Source organism: Bufo gargarizans, chromosome 4 (genome assembly GCF_014858855.1).
Source record: "Bufo gargarizans isolate SCDJY-AF-19 chromosome 4, ASM1485885v1, whole genome shotgun sequence".
In the NCBI taxonomy this organism is placed as follows: Eukaryota; Metazoa; Chordata; class Amphibia; order Anura; family Bufonidae; genus Bufo; species Bufo gargarizans.
The window spans coordinates 510,329,929-510,355,209 of NC_058083.1; the positions used below are offsets into that span (position 1 = coordinate 510,329,929).

General features: G+C 44.5%; 1 protein-coding gene across 1 annotated transcript in view; it reads left to right on the plus strand.

Annotated features, from left to right (window-relative positions):
- Positions 1–23,159, plus strand: part of LYPLAL1 (lysophospholipase like 1) — a 40,806-nt gene extending 17,647 nt beyond the window's left edge. Inside the window, exons 3-5 of the mRNA XM_044289972.1 lie at positions 6,649–6,818; positions 19,381–19,496; positions 22,542–23,159. Of these exons, the coding sequence (XP_044145907.1) occupies positions 6,649–6,818; positions 19,381–19,496; positions 22,542–22,778 (523 nt within the window). The 3' untranslated portion in view covers positions 22,779–23,159. The remainder of the gene's footprint in view (positions 1–6,648; positions 6,819–19,380; positions 19,497–22,541) is intronic.
- Positions 23,160–25,281: the final 2,122 nt, after the last annotated feature.

Below are 25,281 nucleotides of genomic sequence, written 5' to 3' on the forward strand. Positions count from 1 at the left end.
AGGATGGCCTTATGCCTATCCCATGCTGCTTAAACTCCTCCACTGTATTTGCAACTACCACTTCTGCAGGAAGGCTATTCCATGCATCCACTACTCTCTCAGTAAAGTAATACTTCCTGATATTACTTTTAAACCTTTGCCCCTCTAATTTAAAACTATGTCCTCTTGTAGCAGTTTTATGCCATGATTGATGTAAAAAATGAAAATCAGACATCATATAGCACATGACAATCTCTTTCTAACAAAGCTAGAACCAGCCCTGTACCTCACATGGATCCAGAGATCTCCCCATTCATTGCTCTGCTAGATTTATATCAAGCTGCACCTGAAGAGGAGTGGCTTTTATGCTGCAGCTAAGGGGGCGTGTCCATGCTCCACCTATCACAGCTCAGGAGGCAGTTGAAAGATGTCGCCTTCTTAATGAGCCGGTCAGAGAAATAAGAAATTAAGTGGCGCTATACAGATACATTTTGAATGTTGAATAACTCAGTAGCTATACTAAATTGTTTATGACCTGCAGTTACAAAAGTATTCAGATCCAGGTGCCAGTTTGAAAACTGTAGAATTTTCGTGGGACAACCCCTTTAAGTGAGGGCATGCACACATGGCAAGCAGACTCCAGACAGACCACCGGTTGATAGGGTTGTTTGATGTTTGTCTATCATCCAGACACAGGTGGCACCTTCATTACACACCTGTCTCTGCCATTTCCAGACACTTAGGCCCCATGCACACGGCCGTGTTTCACAGCCGTGTGCGGGCCGTGGAACCGCGGCCTGGATCCCTCCTGAGAGCAGGAGCGCACGGCGTCACTGGTTGCTATGACGCCGTGCGCTCCCTGCTGCCGCCGCAATACAGTAATACACTGGTATGATCTATACCAGTGTATTACTGTACTGTGCCGGCAGCAGGGAGCGCACGGCGTCATAGCAACCAGTGACGCCGTGCGCTCCTGCTCTCAGGAGGGATCCAGGCCGCGGTTCCACGGCCCGCACACGGCTGTGAAACACGGCCGTGTGCATGGGGCCTTAACAGAAGGAAAGTTAGTGTCACAGTGCCCATTACATGTCCTGCTATTGACATTGCTAATACATAGTTTGCAGAAGTATCGTGAATGAGAAGCCTGGATTGCTACGGACTAAAACCATATAATTTTTAGCAATAAATCCAGGTTCTGTTTGGGATCCTACAAAGGTCAGGTTCGAATATGGAGGCTTTGTGGTGAGCGCTTCAATCCTGCCCATGATGTGGAGCGACATATTGCCCCGACTGCTGGTGTGATGATCTGGGGTGCCATTGTATATGACAGTCTGTCACCCCTAGAAGTTATACGAGGGACACTAACAGCTCAGCGATATATGCAGGACATCCTACCACCACGTGTGGTCTTCTCATTACAGGGCTTCCAACTGACGTTTATCAGCAGGATAATGCCCGCACACAGCAAGGGTTTCCCAGGAATGTCTTCTCTAGATTACAACACTTCCTTGGCCTCCTGGTCACCAGATCTATCACCAGTCCAGCATTTATGGGACCAGCTGGGGCGCCAGCTTCAGCCACCTACAAGTGTGCAGGGTCTACAGGCCCAGCTGTGACATCTGTGGGCAAATGTGCCGCAAGATGCCATACAGAACTTGTATGCCTCCATGCCCAACTGTATCATCTTGTATTGAGGTTAGAGGCCATATCTCATCTTGTGTCTGGGCTACTGGCCATATCTTCTCTTGTATCCAGGCTAGAGGCCGTATCTCATCTTGTATCCAGGCTAGAGGCCATATCTCATCTTGTATCCAGGCTAGAGGCCATATCTCATCTTGTATCCAGGCTAGAGGCCGTATCTCATCTTGTATCCAGGCTAGAGGCCATATCTCATCTTGTATCCAGGCTAGAGGCCGTATCTCATCTTGTATCCAGGCTAGAGGCCATATCTCATCTTGTATCCAGGCTAGAGGCCGTATCTCATCTTGTATCCAGGCTAGAGGCCGTATCTCATCTTGTATCCAGGCTAGAGGCCGTATCTCATCTTGTATCCAGGCTAGAGGCCATATCTCATCTTGTATCCAGGCTAGAGGCCATATCTCATCTTGTATCCAGGCTAGAGGCCATATCTCATCTTGTATCCAGGCTAGAGGCCATATCTCATCTTGTATCCAGGCTAGAGGCCATATCTCATCTTGTATCCAGGCTAGAGGCCATATCTCATCTTGTATCCAGGCTAGAGGCCGTATCTCATCTTGTATCCTAGAGCCTCCTTTCAATTGTACAGTATTCCCCAATAAACTTCTCCTTTCCTCTAATATTGGAATCACTTCCATCTATCATCATTAGGGCTCATTCAGACGACCGTATGAATGAGTCCGCAACCGTTCCATTTATTTCACTGGGGCCGCAAAAGATACTGTCTGCATCCGTGGTTCCGTTCCGCAGCTCCACGGAAGACATAGAACATTTCCTATTCTGTGCGGACAAAAATAGTCATTTTCTATTATGGTTGCAGCCATGTGCAGTCCGCAAATTGCGAAACACACGCGGTCGGTATCTGTGTTTTGCAAAGTGCGGATCCGCAAAGCACTACGGACGTCTGAATGGGCCCTTGCGGTCACACGTATAAAGCATCATTCCAACAAATCCTTCCTGGGGCAGGATTTATTTTTTGTCAATCGGTGTGTATGTACAGTGTGTGTATATATATATATATATCATAGATGCTGCTGCCTGTTACAGTTTGGTACAGTGAGAAAAGGCAGTTTATCAGCAGTTCACATGAGCGATTTTCTTCAGACTTTTGATCAGTGCATAGAAGCTGAAGCTTGACGACCGTTAGGCCCCATACACACGTTGCGATGCAGATGTATATGTGGCAAGTCCGCGACCAAGTATAGTACCAGTAGATAAGACTTTAAGACTCTGGTCTATACGCTGCAATAATCGTCCTGCTGTACAGAATTTGAAATCTGCAGCACGTTAAAGGGGTTTTCCCCATCTCAAAATGTGTGGCATGTTGCTAGAATATGGCACAAATGTCAAATAGGTGCAGCTCCCACCTCCGGGACCCACTCCTGAACGGGTCCCTTGAAATGAAGGCGAGCACACCACACGTGTGGGGAGTCCTCTCCATTCACTGCTATGGCACTCCCGAAAATAGCCAAGCGAGCATGATCTTTGGAAGACCCATAGACACTTCTCCATTCATTGCCATGGGACTGCTGGAAATTCCTGAGCCAGCGCTCGCTTACTTTCGGAACTCCCAAGAGGGTGGCCGCTCCTTCATGGCTCCTCTCCTTTCATTTCATGGTCCTGTTCTGAAGATCGGAGCTGATCCCGGAGGTGGGACCCACGCCTGACTTTAGCGATATGCCACAAATCTTGAGATTCGAAAACCCCTTTCATTCTTTCTGCGGATTTCACCCTTTGCAGTGCACGTTGGGAACTTTGGGGTTAAATCTGCAAGAAAATCCCCAAGATAGGCCATCAATGTCTGTAATATTTTACATAAAGAGGGTTTGTGGAAGTGGTATTTTTCAGTGGCAGCAGTTTAGGGGGCGCGTCATGTATTAGCGCTCTATGGAGGATGGAAAAAGCAGCCGTTATGCCATTTGTTACATTTACAATTTTGCTCTATTCACTGTGCAGAATAAATAATGTGTTACGTTCAGGGAGCATTCGCACGACTGTATTTTCGGTCTGCTCCAATCCGCTTATATTATTTTTGCAGATAAGACGCAGACCCATTCATTTTTACGGGGCCGCAAAACATGCGGAGAGCCCACGGATGTCATCTGTGCTGCACAAATGATAGAACATGTCCTATTCTTGTCCGTTTTGCGGACAAGAATAGGCATTTTTTTTCAATGAGGCCCACAAAAAGTGAGGGATGCACACGGACCGCATCGCTATTTTGTGGGCCGCAAAACGGATATGGACGTGTGAGTGCTCCCTTAGGATAAGCTCACACGTTGCGTATTTCTTGCAGATTTTTGGTTCACCTTCATGCAATTTTGTGTCATGTTGTAAAAGGGAATTCATAAAGTTTCACCCTGAGGAGTACACCTTGTGCGTACGTTTCAGTTACACAAGAGAAAGTATAGCGTAGTTGCAATACCAAATCCAACCTATAAACAAGAGTGGCGCTATTTTAGACCCATTTTTCCATTTTCAAGCATTCCCTCTTAAAGGGGCTGTCTCACTTCAGCACATGGCATTTATCATGTAGACAAAGTTAATACAAGGCACTTACTAATGTATTGTTATTATCTATATTGCTTCTATTGCAGGCTGGCTGGATTTTTTTCATCACATTATACACTGCTCGTTTCCACGGTTACAGACCACCCTGGAATCCATCAGTGGTGGTCGTACTTGCACACTATAGGAAAAAGCACCTGCCTATGTGAGCTCCCGCGGTCCCGGCCACCAGATAGGCTGCTACTTTTTCCTACCGTGTGCAAGGACGACCACCGCTGCTGGATTACCGGGTGGTCGTAACTATGGGAACAAGCAGTGTATAATGTGATGGAAAAATGAATCCAGCCAGCAAAGGAAGCAATATGGATAATCACAATACATTAGTAAGTGCCTGGTATTAACTTTCTCTACATGATAAGTGCTATTTGCTGAACTGAGAGGACCCCTTTAAGTGCCCAAGATTATAATTGTGTAGGTCAGTTTAACCCTAACCCATAGTTTTCTGCCCAGGAACAGTGTAGTAGGGCGGCCTCTGAAGTCTACGATCAAAGCCCGAGCCTGTCCTGTAATCTGATGAAATAGTTTCCACGATTAGAGCACTTCAGAGGGCCGGCCCCGCGCTCTAACATGACGGCTCTCGATTTAACAACACGTTTATTGGCGACCCAAGAAAAATAGAAAAAAAAAAAATTGGCAAAATCTCCATCGTCTGTAAAGACACAACGGCTCAGATAAACATCTAAACGACTGTTCAGACTGCAGGGGCTTTTTATTTTTTTTTAACTTTTCACGGTTCAGATGATATGAAAGGTAAGTGAGTGTACGAGACGCTAATCCTTTATCTGATGGTCGGTGGAACTGTAGCCGGAGGTTGTTTTAGTTCTGTTTTTTACATTCTTGTATTGTGTGTGTGGTTTTCATAGATAAACAGTGGATAATACGGAAGATAATAGCACGAGCTTTCCAAGTGACTTACGCCCTGTTCACATCTGTTTTCAGCCTTCTGTAGGAGGTCCTGTATGCGTCAGGAGGACCTCTCCATCCATACGCTACCTCCGACGGCTGCAACGTGTTCCACTGCGTAGGCATACTCCGAGCATAGGGTGAAAACCAGGCTCTTAAAGGGGTATTCCAGCTTATAGATGGTGACAATTTATCCTCATCAATAATAGATTGTGGCTGTCCAACACCTGGCAGCCCCTGAGATCAGCTGTTTTGGGCTGGTACAGTGGCCTTCCAGAGTCTTCTGCTTCCTGCTCCGTGGCGGCTTCCAAAAACGGCTGATCGTTGGTGATGCCAGGTGCTGGATCCTCACCAATCTGATATGGATGAGCATAGGTTTGTAATATGGAAAAGCCGGAATGCCCCTTAAAGTGCCATCCAGGCGGGATTTTTTGACAGCAGAATTCCATGCGGACAGCACCACGGGAACAACCTCCCATTACTTTCCACGGGAGGCAGGGGTTTATAGCCCCAACTGCGTGTTTCTTGGCAAAAAAAAAACCCCACAGACAAACATAGGCACAAATCTGCTGACAGATGCCTATGAAACTGGCTGACCTATTGCATGTGCGCTTGGCAGCTGAAGTTTTAACATATGCAAATGAACCTCTGGGAGCAACGGAGGCGTTGCCGTTACACCTAGAGGCTGTGCCCTCTCTGCAACTGCCGCGCCCTTTGCACTTTGATTGACTTTAGGAGAAGTCAGGGCCATGACATTTTCACTGCCCGGCCCTGTTAATCAGAGTACAGAGGTTGCGGCAGTTGCTGAGAGAGCAGAGTCTTTAGGTGTAATGGCAACGCCCCCATTGCTCCTAGAGGCTCATTTGCATATATTAAAACATTTTTCTCAGCAATGCGGGCACACATGAACATGGGACCAACACAGATGCCTTCAGCTGCCAAGCGCACATGTAACAGGTCCACTAGGTACAAAACTGCTGACAGCTGCCCTATAAAGGGGTTGTCCAGCCTGTGATGGCCTATCCTCAATATAGGTCATCATTAGCTGATCGGCAGTGTCCAACACCTTGCACCCCAACGGCAATTAGCTGTTCACCAGAAGTCTGCAGCGGAACTACTTGAAAGCGGACAACCCCTTTAAGGAAAACTAAGCTACGACTCTTTCATAATGTTCCTTTACTGTTCACATGTATTCTCCGTTACAGTATGGTCTCTAGCTTGTGTCAGTGTCAGACATCACCCCCTTTTCGTCCCTATTGCTACACAGACATCACGGGGGATATTATATCCTTCCATTTACGCCAGAATTCTGTGGCAAAAAGTCGCAAATTTGGGCACAAGCCATTTCTGTGCAAAAATCAGTGTTTTTTTTGTTTTGTTTTGTTTTTTGAACTCTGCTCTCGGTAAATTTGAAAAATGGGTGGGACGGGGGGCACGTTTACTCAGGGTTTTCTGAGACTTTACTACATATTCAGGATGCCAGATGTGCTTTCTCTCTAGGCCTTACACACCTATGAAGGGAGGCATTTCCAATGTTTGGTTCGATAGGTATAAGATCTCCATGGACAGCCCCGAACATCTCGACTCCATCAATCCGATGTGCCAAGTATTAACCAAACTCATCAAAGAAGAAGTGGCATCTGGGATTGCCAAAAACAGAATATTGCTGGGTAAGATCCTCTGGGCCGTATCCCATTGACTCTCTATAGTTTGCCTCACATTAACCACTTCAGCCCCGCTAGCTGAAACCCCCTTCATGACCAGGCCACTTTTTACACTTCTACACTACTTTCACCGTTTATCGCTCGGTCATGCAACTTACCACCCAAATGAATTTTACCTCCTTTTCTTCTCACTAATAGAGCTTTCATTTGGTGGTATTTCATTGCTGCTGACATTTTAACTTTTTTTGTTATTAATCGAAATTTAACGATTTTTTTGCAAAAAAATGACATTTTTCACTATCAGCTGTAAAAGTTTGCCCAAAAAACGACATCCATATATAAATTTTTCGCAAAATTTATTGTTCTACATGTCTTTGATAATAAAAAAATGTTTGGGCAAAAAAAAAAATATGGTTTGGGTAAAAGTTATAGCGTTTACAAACTATGGTACAAAAATGTGAATTTCCGCTTTTTGAAGCAGCTCTGACTTTCTGAGCACCTGTCATGTTTCCTGAGGTTCTACAATGCCCAAACAGTAGAAAAACCCCACAAATGACCCCATTTCCGAAAGTAGACACCCTAAGGTATTCGCTGATGGGCATAGTGAGTTCATAGAACTTTTTATTTTTTGTCACAAGTTTGCGGAAAATGTATTTTATTTTTTTTTCTTACAAAGTCTCATATTCCACTAACTTGCGACAAAAAATAAAAAATTCTAGGAACTCGCCATGCCCCTCACGGAATACTTTGGGGTGTCTTCTTTCCAAAATGGGGTCACTTGTGGGGTAGTTATACTGCCCTGGCAATTTAGGGGCCCAAATGTGTGAGAAGAACTTTGCAATCAAAATGTGTAAAAAATGACCGGTGAAATCCGAAAGGTGCACTTTGGAATGTGGGTCCCTTTGCCCACCTAGGCTGCAAAAAAGTGTCACACATCTGGTATCGCCGTACTCAGGAGAAGTTGGGGAATGTGTTTTGGGGTGTCATTTTACATATACCCATGCTGGGTGAGAGAAATATCTTGGCAAAAGACAACTTTACCAATTTTTTTATACAAAGTTGGCATTTGACCAAGATATTTATCTCACCCAGCATGGGTATATGTAAAATGACACCCCAAAACACATTCCCCAACTTCTCCTGAGTACGGCGATACCACATGTGTGACACTTTTTTGCAGCCAAGGTGGGCAAAGGGGCACATATTCCAAAGTGCACCTTTCGGATTTCGCAGGCCATTATTTACACATTTTGATTGCAAAGTTCTTCTCACACATTTGGGCCCCTAAATTGCGAGGGCAGTATAAATACCCCACATGTGACCCCATTTTGGAAAGAAGACACCCCAAGGTATTCCGTGAGGGGCACGGCGAGTTCCTAGAATTTTTTATTTTTTGTCACAAGTTAGTGGAATATGAGACTTTGTAAGAAAAAGTAAAATAAAATAAAAAATCATCATTTTCCGCTAACTTGTGACAGAAAATAAAAAATTCTAGGAACTCGCCATGCCCCTCACGGAATACCTTGGGGTGTCTTCTTTCCAAAATGGGGTCACTTGTGGGGTAGTATAGAATTTTTTTTTTTGGCACAAGTTAGCGGAAATTGTTTTTTTTTTTTGTATTTTCTCACAAAGTCTCCCTTTCCGCTAACTTGGGACAAAAATTTCAATCTTTCATGGACTCAATATGCCCCTCACGGAATACCTTGGGGTGTCTTCTTTCCGAAATGGGGTCACATGCGGGGTATTTATACTGCCCTGGCATTTTAGGGGCCCTAAAGCGTGAGGAGAAGTCTGGAATATAAATGTCTAAAAAATTTTGCGCATTTGGATTCCGTGAGGGGTATGGTGAGTTCATGTGAGATTTTATTTTTTGACACAAGTTAGTGGAATATGAGACTTAGTAAGAAAAAACAAAAACAAAAAAATTTCCGCTAACTTGGGCCCAAAAAAATGTCTGAATGGAGCCTTACAGGGGGTGATCAATGACAAGGGGGTGATCACCCATATAGATTCCCTGATCACCCCCTGTCATTGATTACCCCCCTGTAAGGCTCCATTCAGACGTCCGTATGTGTTTTGCGGATCCAATCCATGTATCCGTGGATCCGTAAAAATCATACGGATGTCTGAACGGAGCCTGACAGGGGGGTGATCAATGACGGGGGTGATCAATGACAGGGGGGTGATCAATGACAGGGGGGTGATCAGGGAGTCTATATGGGGTGATCATGGGTGATCAGGGGTTCATAAGGGGTTAATAAGTGACGGGGGGGGGGGTGTAGTGTAGTGTTTTGTGGTACTTTACACAGCTACCTGTGTCCTCTGGTGGTCGATCCAAACAAAAGGGACCACCAGAGGACCAGGTAGCAGGTATATTAGACGCTGTTATCAAAACAGCGTCTAATATACCTGTTAGGGGTTAAAAAAAATCACATCTCCAGCCTGCCAGGGAGCGATCGCCGCTGGCAGGCTGGAGATCCACTCGCTTACCTTCAGTTCCTGTGAACGCGCGCGCCTGTGTGCGCGCGTTCACAGGAAATCTCGGCTCTCGCGAGATGACGCGTATATGCGTCACTCTGCGCAGGGCTGCCGCCTCCGGACCGCACATCTGCGCTAGACGGTCCGGAGGCGGTTAAAGGGGTTGTCTCACCAAATATATTCTGCAGTTTTCAAACCAGCACCTGGAACTGAATACATTTGTAATTACATGTAATTAAACATTTAGCATAGCCAGTGAGCTATTCAATAAAATGTATCTGTATAGCGCCACCTGCTGTTTGTCTTTTGCTTATTTCTCCGTCCAAGTCGCTGAGGTGGACGCACATGCTCATTTCCATCCTTGAACTGCCTCCTCAGCTGTGAGAGCTTTAGCAGAAAGGACACGTCCCCTGAGCTGCCAGCTTGATATAATCTAGCAGAGCTATTGGAGCAATGAATGGGGAGATCTCTGGATCCATGTGAGGTCCAGGGCTGGTTCTAACATTGTTAGAAAGACATTGTAATATACTATATGATGTCCGATTCTCATTTCTTACGTTACTCATAGGATAACCCCTTTAAGTTTTAAGGTGCAGAAATATTGTCATAGTAGTTACTGTTAGGATGATCATTTATCAAGATTTGCGCCGGTCACATGACATCTGGTCCTTCGCATTGCAATATTAAAATTGAGATTCAGGGTAAGTATGCCCCAATGATAATAGAAGGTTGCGCTGTCACGGAGCAAAACTTTCCACACAAGTTCCTCACAGACGTACTGTAAGTGGTAATCACACGCCATTTAAAGGAGCGGTATGGCATTAGAAGGTATGGGACGATTTATCCAGGCACAGCGCCACTCTTGTCTATAGGCTGTGTCTTGTATTGCAGCTCAACTCTCATTAGATAAATACATTCTTCTGTACATTGTTGGCCAGGTTTGCCCAGAAATGACTATAAGATATCCCATGAAGTTAATTTGGGGTGTACAAGTCCCACCCCGTGATGCTCTTTCTGTGGGACAATCCTGCAACACTTTAGAAGTATGGGTAATTACTGGGATTTAGGACAGTCCCAGTCCAGGTTTGAGGTGAAAAGCTGTCATATATGACACTCGTTCCTAACAACCGGAGCCTTTTCAGTGACATTGTCCAGAAGCTTATTCCTAGCAACCAGTCTGTCTTAGATTCCCGTCTTTAGCTTAGTGTAGAATTAGAATTAGGGTCCATTCACACATCCGTTGTTTCTTTCCTGATCTGTTCCGTTTTTTGCGGAACAGATCTGGACCAGATCTGTACTCATTCATTTTCAATGGGTCCTGAAAAAAAATCAGACATTGTGCTGTCCGATTTTTTTTCAGGACCCATTGAAAATGAATGGGTCCAGATCTGGTCCAGATCTGTTCCGCAAAAAACGGAACAGATCAGGAAAGAAACAACGAACGTGTGAATGGACCCTTAAAGGGGTTCTGCCATCAGATGTGTCGCAATAAAACAGTCTTGCCTGAGACGTCTGCACTTGACAGTTGAACATCATGGTCTTGGTCCCATCTTCTGAGGTCCCTACATTCTTGAGAAAATGTTGGTTTTATAATAGGCAAATGAGCCCCCAGGAGCAATGAAGGCAGTGCTGTTGCACCTCATTGCTCCCCGAGGCTCTGCTCACTGCCATTCATGCCGCGCCCCCAGCACTGACTGACATGGCCAGGCAGCGAAGGCATACTAACGCCTGGCCCTGAAGTCGGGAGCTCGTCCATTCCTGTACAGCACGTGTGTGGCGAACGAGCTCCCAGAGGAGATGACCGCCCCAAAATGTAATTGTTAAGTGTTCCTTCAGAATTATCTAGGATTGATTAAATGGATTGCCCCATACCAAAAACACTTATCCCCTATCCACAGGATGTCTGATCAGCAGGGGTCTGATCACTGGGGCTCCTGCCTATCACAAGAAGAGGGGCCCTATTATCCCCTGTCTGAATGGAGGGGCTATCACGATTGCGCCTTTCAGATCTTTGGGGCTGCAGTAAATAGCTAAGTGCTTGTACTTGGCTATGTTTGTCGGTCACAAGAAGTTGAATGGAGCAGCAGCGCGCATGCGTGATCGCACTGAGCCTTCTCTGGCAGTCCCATAAAGTTAAATGGATCAGCAGAGCACATCCATGACTGCCGCTCCATTCAAACGGGGAAACTCAGAGTTCTCATGATCGGCAGCCGCTCCAGTGGCCAAACCCCTGCCGCTCAGACACTAAATAAATGTTTGTAATGGGGTAACCCCTTTAAAAAAAGTCTTCTGCTCCCTGCATGCATCGTATTCAAATTAACATTTTGAGGTTGTGACGTCGAGCTCACGAGACGCGGTATGTTCACTGGTTACCAAGACGTGACGTTACGCCCTCCTGGAGGAGCATGTAAGGTCAGCTTGGTACAGTTTACACAGACTCCTCCTGTCCACGCGGGCACAGAGAGGCAACAAGCTGAGAGAGCCTTTTCACTGCCGCAGTGGAAACAGTGCATTCTCAGCCCGCGTATTCTGCCACCAGCTGCTCGTTTGATATAAGCCCGGTCCGCTAACGGGATTATATAGGATGCTTATAGCTAGGCCGAAACACGGACGTGGGGATTCGTGATCGAGATACAAGACAGCACAAGATTAAATTATATATTTAATCGCCTTAAGGGCACACTAGATAACAAACTATACACAAAGAATATATACGGTGGTCTGAGGTTACAAATACAGGTAATATGGTACAAACAGGATTACACAGAGCACAAGTCAGTTACCAGGTAGATGAATGTTCCTTTGCTGTATTCACATGGAGGGCAGTGATGTCAACTGGTTGCAGGTCCCTCTAAACCAGGCATGTCCGAAGTGCGGCCCTCCAGATGTTGCAAAACTACAACTCCCAGCATGCCTGGATAGCTTACAGCTATTAAGGCATGCTGGGAGTTGTAGTTTTGCAACAGCTGGAGGGCCGCAGTTTGGACATGCCTGCTCTAAACACATGGCACGATGTGACTCTCCTTCAGAGAAAGACACACCCGCTTGCTGGCACAAGCCTTTTAAACTGTAGCTGGCCCCTCCCCTCCCTGCCTCCAGGAGGGCTCCCCTCCTCCTGTTCTGGGACTAGCATCAAATGAGCCACAAAACTGATGATGGCTCATAGCTCCAGACCAGAATGTCGCAGGGAGGTGGTTCCGGGCCCAATTGATCCGCCTGGGTTCTGGCTACAACTAGAGTCCAAACATGGTGCCGCTATGTGGTTTCTGTGGGGAGTTATGTATATCTCCCCTCCCGGGTATCCTAGCATCAAGCCAGGACCATGTGGATGTTTGGCTTTGCCCCAGGATCGCAAAAAGATAACCGAATTATGCCTGGGATGGATGGACGATTCATAATTCCTTATGAAATGTCAGTGCCAAAGTGATACATCTGGTCCAGGGCTGAGACCTCCTGCAGGGAGTTTTCCTGCTATATCCTCCTGGTGCCTGTCAGCTGGAAGAGGTGTGACTTTATCCACCTGGGGCCTCCTTGAAGCCCGGACCCCTGGGGGGTTTTCTCCCTTGCCATCTGACAGCAGATGGCTGGGGGGCTGAGAACATATTTTGCATGTACACTGACTGTGTACATGCAAAAGGTGAATCAAATTAAAATCAGGGCTGCCAGTAAATGATTATCCATATTCCTCACAGAGGTCAAGGACATAGGTCTGTTCGGGAGAAGAGTCGAGGATGACCGTGCCCAAAACCCCCCAGTCTAGCCTGATCGATGTCCCTGAGGACAGTGTACATCATCACAAGACCATCCAATATCCTGCACATGCGCAGTCATCTACTGGTTCTGTCACGTGCAGTGAAGCTGAGAGTACTTGCAGTGCGAATAATCCTTTGCACATGCGCAGCGCCACGATAAAGCAGTGCAAGTACTGCCAGCCACACCACGCGTGTACTGGAATCAGCCAGGCTTGAGATGACACATCTTGTCCTCAGGGATGTCAATCAAACCAGATTGGGTGGGATTTGGAAATGGTCATCCTTGATTTTTTTTACCCAAGCAGCTTCACCAAGAAGCTGCTTGGAAAAAGAGTTAAAATGCTTTCATTAATTCTGTTCCTACGAGGAGGAGAATGCAAACGAGGTGAAATAATCATTAGACTTCATGGCATAGATGCATAAAGGGATATTTCCATCTGGAATATTGATGGCATATTGACAGGTAACGTACAGGTCTCACCTGTGAGGCCCACTCCTATCTCAGGAACAGGGCTCCTTGGTGAACGGAGAGCAAGCTGCGCATGCGCAGCCACCGTCCGTTCATCGCCGTGGAACTTTTGAAAATATCTGAGCGCTGGCTCTTAGCAGTGAATGGAGGGGTGTGCGTGCATGCACAGTGTGCTGTCCTTTCACAGTGAGGTCCATCAATGTCCTAGTTGGGACAAACCTATTTAATACACATGGGTCCCACTTCTGGGGATCCTCACCTATGGGGAATATGGAGGTCTAGCTATACCTGTCCACCGATTTCCATCTGAGAGGATCACTGCTTAATATGAAGAGTGTGACGGGCAAGAATGGGGGTCACCGGTCCCACACCTGTCTTGCAGATGCACCATAAATGCTTAAGATGGAAATACCCTTCTAAGGCTAGTTTCACACTCGTAGTAAATTCTTTCGGCAGGCTTCCCGACAGAGGAATACACTTTTCAGAAGACATCGTATCCGGCATAGCCGGAAAAGGCCAGAGAACCACCAGGCCACCTTGTCTATAATGGGACTCGGCTGGGATCCGGCTAGTTTCCGGCATTAGTGCCAGGATTCGGCTGGAAAAATGCCGCTGCAAACTGCAGATCCCTGCCGAGTCCCATTATAGTCAATGGAGCCTGGTGGTTCACTGGCCTTTTCTGGCTATGCCAGATATGATGTCTTGTAAACAGCCTGTTCCTCTGCCGGGACAACCTGCCGGAAGAATTTCCTACTAGTGGCAGGGTCAGGTAGTATCCAGTTATGCCAGATGCAATGTTTTCCATGAATTTAAAGCTAGTATAAAACTAGCCTAAAAGAAGCAACTAAAACTTATAAAAAAAATATCAATCTGTTATATAAAAAAGATGTACAACAAAACGTAAGGATAAAGAAGAGTTCACTTAATGGATAAACCCCAATAACCCCTTGTGATTTTCTCGGGTCGCTTTCCACAACCCAAACACATTTTAAGTAGATCAGAGAAGATGTAATACGCGGCTGATAGACGATCCAAGATGATTGGGATTAACTCTGCCTCGTCCTGCGCGTGTGTCATGAGCCGGGAGCGAGACGGAGAACTTTGGCTTCTGACAGAAAATTACCTTTTGCTCTTGTGAAGACTTAATGTAATGAAGGAACGGTTACTGCACTTAGAGGGCAAGTCATCATGTCAACATTTTTTTTTTAGGAAAGATGCCAAGGAAGACGCACATTATTTTTACCGAGCGTTCCCGAGAAAAAAGAAAGAAGCCCTTTACAAAAGCATGTGTTTTATGCATCATGTCAGCCCCGACCATGAAATGCTATCTCTGTGAATCATGAAATGTTGCCACAAACCATAAATATTTATTGAAATCACGGTCTGCAAAGAATTTACTACACTCCATACCTCGGGAATATCGAGTGATACGCTCAACGAGTTTTTCATATATTTTTTTCTTTCCTTTGGAAAATTAAGTTTTAAGAGGTAGGAAATTTTTTTTTTTAGGTCCTGTGTATGCGTTTAGCCTCCTTTTTTGTTGCATTCACCACATGAAAGTCTCATGACATAATATTCGACGCTGGAGGTGACTGCATCTTAGAAGATTGTAAGTGAGTCATCCCCGTTGTATCTGCCAGATGGTGACTAACTGGGTGTAAAATGTAACTTTGGGTTTTCTCCGAAGTAATGCGATTTCAATGGGTTCACAATGTGAACCTGCTGATGCAATGGTGCCCATAAAATGTGATGGGGTGGTACGTGAGAGAGTAGATATAAGGTTACAGCAGCATTAAACTCTTCATGCCCCCTGACCAGATGGAAAGTGGAGGCACAGATTCAGGATAAAACGTCTTTGGGTATTTCGGAGCTTCTCATTGGGTTCGGTTTCGGTAAGCACAACTTAAGGGGAACGTAGCATCAGAAAACAAGTCTTTTATGTTAAAGATACTTTTAAAGAATTTTGGTTGACGTTATTTTTAATTTTCCATGCCACTTTATATATATTTTTTAAATCCTTAAATCCTGCAGTTTTTGACCTGGCCCCTAAGGCCTAATAATAGACACCAATTCTTGGTCTGTACAGATCACTTTTCAGCAGTCATCTCATTATCAGCACAGGATTACAATGGCAGATAACCTATAGATGGATAAAACAGCTGGCTGCTCCCTGCTCACTTCGGGGGTTTCATTCTGGAGATAGGTGCGGGTCCCAGAGGTGGTACCTGCACCAACCTGACATTGGTGACATATCCTAGCAATACGCCACCATTGTCTAAGATGAGACCACCCCTTTAAATAAGTTCAGGTTATTTCGGTTTTTCGGTTATGTTGATACCTAATAAGTGTATTTTTTATTTTTTTTTGCTTTTATTTGCTTTTGTGTAATGTATTACGTAAAATAATTGCATTTTTGGGTTTTTTTGCATGCTTTTTTCATTGATATACTTTTCATAAATTATTAATTTTTCTTTTTAAATCCCAATAAAGAATTACTGTGTTAAATATGTATATTATACCTGTAATACATTAGCATACTCCTGTATTCTAACCCGTTATGGTCTCTATGGCACGGCACAGGCTGCATTTAGGGCAAATTTAGTGTGCCCTAACAGCAGGATTACTGAACTTACAGTCCTGGGGTCCTTTCTAGGTACCCAGAGCTGACTGCAGAGGGCGTACCTAGCCCCTGATCAGATCACTGGGGCCCACTAGAGGAGGAAATCCCCTTTGAGCATGCTGTGGTAATCAAAGGGTTAACAGTTGGGATTGGAGCTACTTCCAATCTGGGCTGTAAAGCAAAAGGCTGCTCTAAGAACCTCCCTCTAAAACTGCAACGACAAAAGACGGTACTGTAGGCGGTCCTTAGGGGGTTAACTTAGCTTTTTTAACACTAGTATCTATACGATCGGGCAAAGTATGCCCAGGGGAGATAAAATAGTAAAAGATGCAGTAGTCATCTGTTAAATAGTCATCTGTTTTGTCACATTCGTCACGAGAAACCGTGAGAAGGCCGCATCGCCACTGCCGGGTGTCGGACCCCCGCCGATCAGATGCTGATGATCTATCCAAAGGATAGATCATCAGTAATAAAAAGGTACAGAGCCCCTTAAATGTAATGAATGAACGGTTACTCCACGTAGAGTCATTATGTCAACATTTTTTGGCTGAGCTGCAAACCGCGGGTCCAGAAAACATTGGCGCCAGCAGTGTGAACTCCACATCACGTTGCAGACCTATTGACTTCAATGGGTCCACGATCCGCATAATTCAGAAAAAGACAGGATATGTTCTATCTTTTACGAAGCGGAGGCACGGACCTGCACTGCAAGAGATAGGGCCTGTTCTATCTTTCGCCATATCTTGCGGATCGCAGACCCATTTAAGTCAATGGATCCACACCGCAGCACGGAGTTCACACGGCCGGTGCCCATGTTTTGCGGTCCTGCAGTCAGCGGTCCACAACATCGACGCGGATGTCATATGGTCGTGTGAATGGGGTCTTATTTAAAACTATGGGATGCTGTGTGAATGGATGCAAAGAAAGTTAAAGGGAACCTGTTTTATGGTGTCCTAACTAAGGGCAACATAAATAAGTGACTGATTCTCTTAGCAAAATGCTGGGTCACTTTCTTTAATTGACCCAGTCAATCTGCCAACATCTTGTATTGAAAATCTCCAGCTGATAATGATTAGTCATGAATATTCATGAGCTCCTGACTCTCCCCGCCCACCTGCTGCTGAATGACAGTTATTTTCCATATAAATCAGTAGCAGGTGGGCGGAGGAGTGGCTATAGCTCTGAATTAAATATACGCTGGACTCAATTACATCACGCTGGACTCAAATCAGCTCATTAGCATGCGGCATCTTTGTGTGTATATTATGAGGTAACCATCTGTCACACCAGTAAGTGAATACATCTAAGGCACTTTTTAGTAGTTAATGATTGTATATAATTAGTTAGATTATAATCAAATATCCACATGACAGGTTCCCTTTAAGTTATTGAATTAGTCATAGTTAAAAGCAACAGGTCACAGGGTTGAACCAGCCTCTTCCTCAGGCAAAACAGTCGCGCTTCTGATTAGGGATCGACCGATTATCGGTTTTACCGATATCGGCCGATATTCAGGATTTTCAAAGTTGGGCCCCATGCACACTGCCGTGTTTCACAGCCGTGTGCGGGCCGTGGAACCGCGGCCTGGATCCCTCCTGAGAGCAGGAGCGCACGGCGTCACTGGTTGCTATGACGCCGTGCGCTCCCTGCTGCCGCCGCAATACAGTAATACACTGGTATGATCTACACTGTACCGCACCTGATGGGTTAACTGCCACGGATCACAGCTACCGCTCATACAGGTCGGGTGCGACTATATGATTCTGCAGCCAGCTCCCGCCTCCTGTATATGAATTAATGGGCAAGTTATCTTCATTGGTGTCGCAGTGCGTCGTCCCCCCCTAACCCCAGTATTAAAGACATTGGTGGCAGTGGCCACAGGGTCCCCTCCTCCTCATTGGTGGCAGTGGCAGCTTCTAATCGGAGCCCCAGTAGTGTAAGTCTGGGGCTCCGATCGGTTACCATGGCAGCCAGGACGCTACTGAAGTCCTAGTCAGCGCCCTGCTGCTGTGTGCACAAAGCACAGAGCAGCAGGGACAGTGTGAAGTCCTATTCACCCTAATAGAGCTCTATCAGAGTGAATAGGACAAGGGTTCTAGCCCCTAAGGGGGCTAAAAGTTATAAAATAAAATAAAATACAAGTAAATAAAACACAAACACCAAAATACTAAGTATAAATAAAAAAGAAAGATTTACAAAAAAAAGCTACACGTTAACAATAAACATGTTTATTTTCAGCAGATTTGTGTAGGAATTTTTTTGTTTTTTCAAAAATGAAAATGCACAGAATATCGGTATAAATTATCGGCCTGAAAGTTCACAGATTATCGGTATCGGCTCTAAGAAATCTATATCGGTCGATCCCTACTTCTGATTCCTGCTCTCGTCATGCGTTCTTCTAGGTTACAGGATATTGCCCTCTAGATGTCCTCATGATGTATAAGTGCTTTCGGTCTGACAGCCTGGCATTATCTATTTAAAGGGTTTATCTCGTTACAGAAAAAAATCTGATACCATACAGTACGTGACAGTCTATTTTTAAAGAACATCTGTCAGCATGGTCAACCCTATTAAAGCAGGCATAAAGCCTGGTAGGGTTGATTATGGTGACAAAAACTATACCCAGATAAGGAACCAGCCACGGTCCTCGGACTTAGTAGCACCCCTACTGCTTTGGTCCTCACCCCCTTCTGGATTTCAGGGCTGGACATCTCATCTCGTCCTGTGTTCTCGCGCGTGTGTCGTGTCTCGGTTCTTGCTTAGTTGGAATCTATGCTGCTTGGAGAGCAGCATCAGAAAATCTACTGCGCAAGCGCTGAGACCGGGGGACATGGCGCAGGCACAAGAGGACAGGGCTAGACAATTCAGGGGAAAGGCGGAGAGACTAAATCTGTAGCGGTGTTACTAACCAGTGCTCCAAGTGCTGAGACCTGCCTCTCGGTGCCCCAGTTAGCTCGTTTACATATCAATAGAACATTCTTTTCCAAGCAATGTCCTTGCTGCTGCAGCTCTCTATCACAGCGTCTAACAGTAGATATGGCTGCTGTCAGTTGTAGGATGGAACTGAGCATGTGTGTCCACTTTATCAAGGTGGACAGAGAAATATTAAATTGAACAAAACAGCAGGTGGTGCTGTACAGTTAGATTTGATTGATTTGGATGTTCTAATTTTGCTTATTTCTGTGTTTTTTACACATCCGGTTTTCTAGATTTCTTAGCATCCTTGCTGTTTTCTTTCCCCTTCTTCAGGAGGATTTTCAATGGGTGGCGCTATGGCAATGCATTTGGCTTATCGATACCATAGAGATGCCGCCGGAGTGTTTGCTCTCTCAAGCTTTCTCAATGAAAACTCAGTAGTGTTTAAGGTACCAGTCACAAATAAAATGATTGTAGTTTTTTTCTGCTGTTGGTCATGAATATCACTCACAGATAGATGGAGAATGGGAGAGGAGGGAATGCAGCTGCAATTTCTGTGTCTCCGAGACTGCATCCTGTAAGACGGGAGGGGAGCTGAATACAAACATTTACTGAACTAGGCCTGTCAGGAGGGGGATGGGCGGCTGCCAGAACCGCTGCCACTAATCTCCAAAGGTAATATCGGGTACATGTCATCCAACCTGTCTGGTCCATGTTACCTCCAACAGCAGAGCAACCACTGCAGCCTCCATAGATGCGGATCTAATGTCTACAGTCAGCCTAAAACGGGTTCCATCAGACTACTTGTTGATGGTTTGCATACAAACTGAAAAAGTTTAATAAAAAAATGAAAAAACGCTGAATAGTTATTAAATCAATATTACAATAATCACCATTATTATTACAGTTTTCTAATATACTTTCTGTATTAAAGGGTTGTCTCACATCAGCAAGTGACATTTATCATGTATAGGAAGTGAATACCAGGCACTTACTAATGTATTGTTTATTCTCCATATCGCCTCCTTTGCTGGCTGGATTCATTTTTCCATCACATTATACACTGCTCATATTCAGGGGTTACAACTAGAGATGAGCGAATTTAATATTTTGAAATTCGTTCACGCTTCGTTTGGTGGTAAAAGCAGAATTGCGTTATGGATTCTGTTATTCTTTCCTTCATAATAGAAGTCTATGGGCTGCAAAAGGGATCCGCCCGGTTTCCGTTATGCAGGGGAGTCCTCTCCTGCATAACAGAAACGGGACAGATCCGTTATGCAGACCGTAGACTTCTATTATGACGGAAGGAATAACGTAATACCTCTAAAGGCATTCCGTTATGCATTCCGTCTTAGAATTGCGTTATGGTCCGTGGTAACGGAATCCATAACGCAATTCAACTTTTACCACCAAACGAAGCGTGAACAAATCTCATAACATGAAATTCGCGCATCTCTAGTTACAACCACCCTGCAATCCAGCAGTGGTCGTGTAGTATAAAGCGCCAGCCTCTTTGCTGGTCGGACCGTGGGAGTCAGCGTACACTGGAGCTTTTTCCTATAGTGTGCAAGCATGACCACCACTGATGGATTGCAGGGTGGCCATAACTCCCAGATACGAGCCGTGTATAATGTGATGGAAAAGTGAATCCAGCCAGCAAAGGAAGAATTATGGACAATCACAATACATTAGTAAGTGCCTTGTTTTAACTTCTTCCACATAATAAATGCTATTCGCTGAAGGGAGACAACTCCTTTAATTGCGCTTGGTTTTCAAGATCTCTGCTTGCTGTCAATCCAGAGGATAAGAATCTGCCATGGTCATGAGACAAACACGCAGACTCCCTGCTCATACAGTTATCACAGCTCTGTCATGTACCAAGCTGTGCACCTATGCCCATCACATCACCGGGACAGATCTTGAAAAGACAGCAAGCAGAGATCTTGAAAACCAAGAGCAATTTATACAGAAAGCATATTAGAAAACTGTAATAATAGCAACTATTGTTAGAGCAAGACTGGTGGAAAGTTACTTCATGTGGGGTTAGATGTGTGGCACGTCGCACCCCGACACTACGACAGAAGCTCAGTCCCAGTTTATTTACTTAGAAGAGGAAGAAAACCTCACCTACTTGGTTACAGCACCCAGGTAGCTTAAAATGTGGACATCGTGTCTGCACTTGTTGCCAATATATGCAGGTTCAACTGGAGATACAGTCAATGGTTAGTGGACAAGGTTTTCCTATTAAACAGTAGTATTAAATGTTGTGTACTGTATCACCTGTACAATCTGGAATTTACAGTACATAGGCTGCACCACCAATGAACTGAAAGTTCGTATTAGAAAACACCGGTCTTATATACCGCTCAGGCTAGAAATGTTTCTGCGGCTAGTCTTCAATTTACGGTGGTCCATGGAGGCAGCACTACCCATTTTCGTGCACAGGGGGTAGAGCGAGTCTCTCTCCCTGCAAGTGGAGGGGATCGCAAACACAAACTTCTGAACATGGAGTCTTTTGGGGTTTTTCAGATGAATACTCGTATACCAGCGAGATTAAACAAAAGACACAACTTAATCTTACATTATTAGCACGTGTTCCTAAAAGGGAACCTGTCATCAACTTTATGCTGACCTCACTGAGGGCAGCATAAAGTAGTGACAGAAATGCTGATTTCAGCGGAGTGTCACTCATGAGCTAAAAGTAAGTGGTTGCCAAGAACCAGCATCATAATCATTGCAGCCGAGGACTTGAAAAGAGTCAAATCTACTTGAGAAGAGTCATGGTTATTCCTAATCTCCTGCTCCTGTAGCTCATCTGCTGATGATTGGCAGTTCTCTCCTAGAGAAAGGGAAAAAACTAGGTAGAAGCCGGTCAGTCATCAGCAGGAGAGCAGGAATAACCATGACTCTTCTCAGGTGGCCGTGACTCTTTTCCAAGCCCAGTCTGCAATGATTGTGATGTTTGTTCTCGGCAACCACTTACTTTTAACTTATAAATGACAGACCGCTGAAATCAACTTACCTGCCTCTACTTTATTCTGCCGTTAGTATGGGTAGCATAACGTTGATGACAGGTTCCCTTTAAATTTCTATTATGTCTTTCTTTTTTGTAACACTGTGTCTTTAACTTGCATGTTATGCCAGATTGCAGGTGCGTATGTTCCGCCCCAACCTTTTGGATTGTTGGTTAGGGATATATAGGCACCTACAACCTGGAGTATTATTTTGTCATGATCAAGGGTCGTTGTTTGAGTCGAAACACGTAGACTTTTTGCTACCTTGTATTTTAAAGTTTTGGAACAATAAAGGCAGAATTTTTATTCTTGGAAGCTGGGCTTTTTGAACTCTTTCTAATAGTAACTATTATAATATTAGAATTAGAACAGAAAGTATACTGGGAAGCTGAATAGTCTTCACTTGCTGACTTCAAATATCCCTTTAAATAATACAATATTTTTTCCTTATTTTCATCCCTCTTTTTCCGTATTCTGCAGGAACTTGAAGCATCTCAGCAGAGCCTACCAGAATTATTTCAGTGCCACGGACAGGCCGATGAGTTAGTCTTTCACCAGTGGGGAGAGAAGACTTGCACACGGCTGAAAGGTCTTGGCGTGACTTCATCTTTCCACAGTTTCCCGAATCTTTTACATGAACTCAGCCTACAAGAATTAGAACAGTTACGGTCTTGGATATTAAAGAAATTGCCCGAGGTCACAGCAAACGTGCTGTAAACCCGAAGAAGAAATGTAATAAATGGTTGTAAGCAGAGAGAAATTTGTATTTTGGTCCAGAGTCTCGTTTTCTGGGAAGTGTTTTCACATTCTGCGTCTCTTCATTATTATTATTTTTTAACCCTGTCTTTGTTTAGTTTGAACCTTTGAGATGTTCCGGCTACAAGGTTGTTTGTGTTACTATGTAGGCAGCATGGTGGTTCAGGGGTTAGTATTGTTGCCCTGCATCACTGGGTTCTCCGGTTTGAATCCAGCCGAGGGCTAAAGGACAACATCTGCATGAAGTTTGTATGTTCTCCTAGTAGGTTTCTTCTGGGTTCTCCACTTTCCTCCCATACTACAAGACATACTGATGAATAAATGGCTTCGATTGAAACTACACCTTAATGTGTTTGAGATATTGGAATCAAGGACTGATATAATGGGGACAATCTGTACTGTCATGTAGGATATGTTGGTGTTATATAAGCAGCAAGAAATAATATACAGTATGTAGCACACATCGACTATTGCATATCAAAGTAAACCAAGGTTTATGTGGCAATGCACATTTTTGTTTTACCTAGGGTGATGGTACACCACTGATGGCCTGGGGGAGGAAGAACAGAAAAGCTCCTGTGTTTCGTCTTGAGGGCACTTTGGTATCTTTCCGATCTCAAAAAGGGTTAATAAAAATCAGACATATAGTACATAACAATCTCTCTGTCACAAAGCTAGAACCAGCCCTGTACCTCACATGGATCCAGAGATCTCGCCATTCATTGGTGATGCTAGCAAAGCTTCTGACAGGCTGCAGTTCACATCACAACCTCTTGGAGGCCTCACATAGACTCATATAACATAGACCTCTTGTGACACAAAATCGTGGAAGTTTTGAGAAAACTGGTTCACTCATGACACACATCTCAGGATATGTTTAGCCAAGAAGAATAGGAAGGAAAAACACATTTGCTTTATAGTATTTTTTGCTTTATAAGACTGAGAAGAAAAATCTGAAAAAATATTTTTCATCAGACCTCAGTTCAGACCCCCCAATCCTCATCAGAGCCCCAATCTTTACCCAACCTCCCAATGAGGCCTTCAAACTTTCACACCTCAGACCAAACCTAAACTGTATTAGACCTCTGGGTCTGATGAGGACCCCCCGTTCAGACCCCCAATCTGTATTAGACCTCAGATCAGACATAAAATAAATAAACTAACTTCCCTCTCCTGCTTCGGACGGTGCTGCCACTCTTTTCCCACGTTTACCGCTCCCTGACCTAAGTGCCCAGGCGGTGAGTACAGCCGGCGCTGCACTTTTTACATTTAGTCTTAGACTACTGATTGCCTCATCTTGACGTGTATTTTTCTTTTTATACTAAAACGTAACTTTTATTATTCTTTAATTATCTTGTTCTTATCTAACCTACTGACTTAAAACTATCAACAGGTGTTTCCTTGGTGCTATACTATATTGTTTTCTTTGGCCACTATTCTGGTAGCTGCGCGCTCGCTCCAGTTACTGCCTAATCTTTATTTATCTGTGCCTGCTTTTTATTGCACTCCGCTAGGGTCTCCTGTTGCCTAAAATCCTATGCGCTGCCCCCCGACATGTTTCGCCATCTACATGGCGTCCTCAGGGGATCGGGCAGTCTGCAATGAGATCGATGTGGCGAGGTCTATTTATTACCTCCTATTGTTTGACGCGATCGTATTCTGACCAATCGCTTGAGTCCTTATTGGAATTCCTTAGATACAGACTACTTGATTGGGTTCTACTTACTTTGACTCCTCCTCTTGACATGACGTCCCTAATCTCGCGATCTAACCTAGAGTCTTGCGCATGTCTCCACACTTCGAAATTTTTCCGGAGCTCCGCTCGATAGTTTATTCGATCATTTATACTAACCTATATTCTTACACTTCAGTATTTTCGGGGCTCCTCACCACTCCCAGTACTTCCTGCATACTAATGAGCGTTCCATAATGCAAGCCATTGACCACTATTTTTTCTGTGTCTTATAAGCGAAAAATACGGCGCATATATATATGTATATAATAGTAGAATATAGTGTTTCACATAATGCATATAGCAAGGGCATATCCAGCAAGTTATGACGGGTTTACACGTACCCATCATCAGGCAGATTATCGGGAACGAACATTACTACTAGCATTCGTTCCCAATAATCTGCCCTTGTATAGGTGCCGAAGATCACCAAATGAATGAGCAAAATATTAGTTCATTTTTTATGTAGAGTTCGTATTTTTTTTATTTAATGGAGTACAAGTTAGGACCATAGAGGTTGACAGCTACTTGGACAGACACCCTCTTCAGTCCACGCACAGAACGGGGGACTGTGTGCGTTAAATGATTTTAAATAAAGCTGGGTTTTTTCTAAACAAATTTTTTTTTATTTTTTTCAAGATTAGATTAAGTTCTAAACTAAAAGAACACTTTCCTGACCATTGTACAAGCAAAGTAGGCCACATATCGTTGGCACCCGCTGTGCCGATAAAG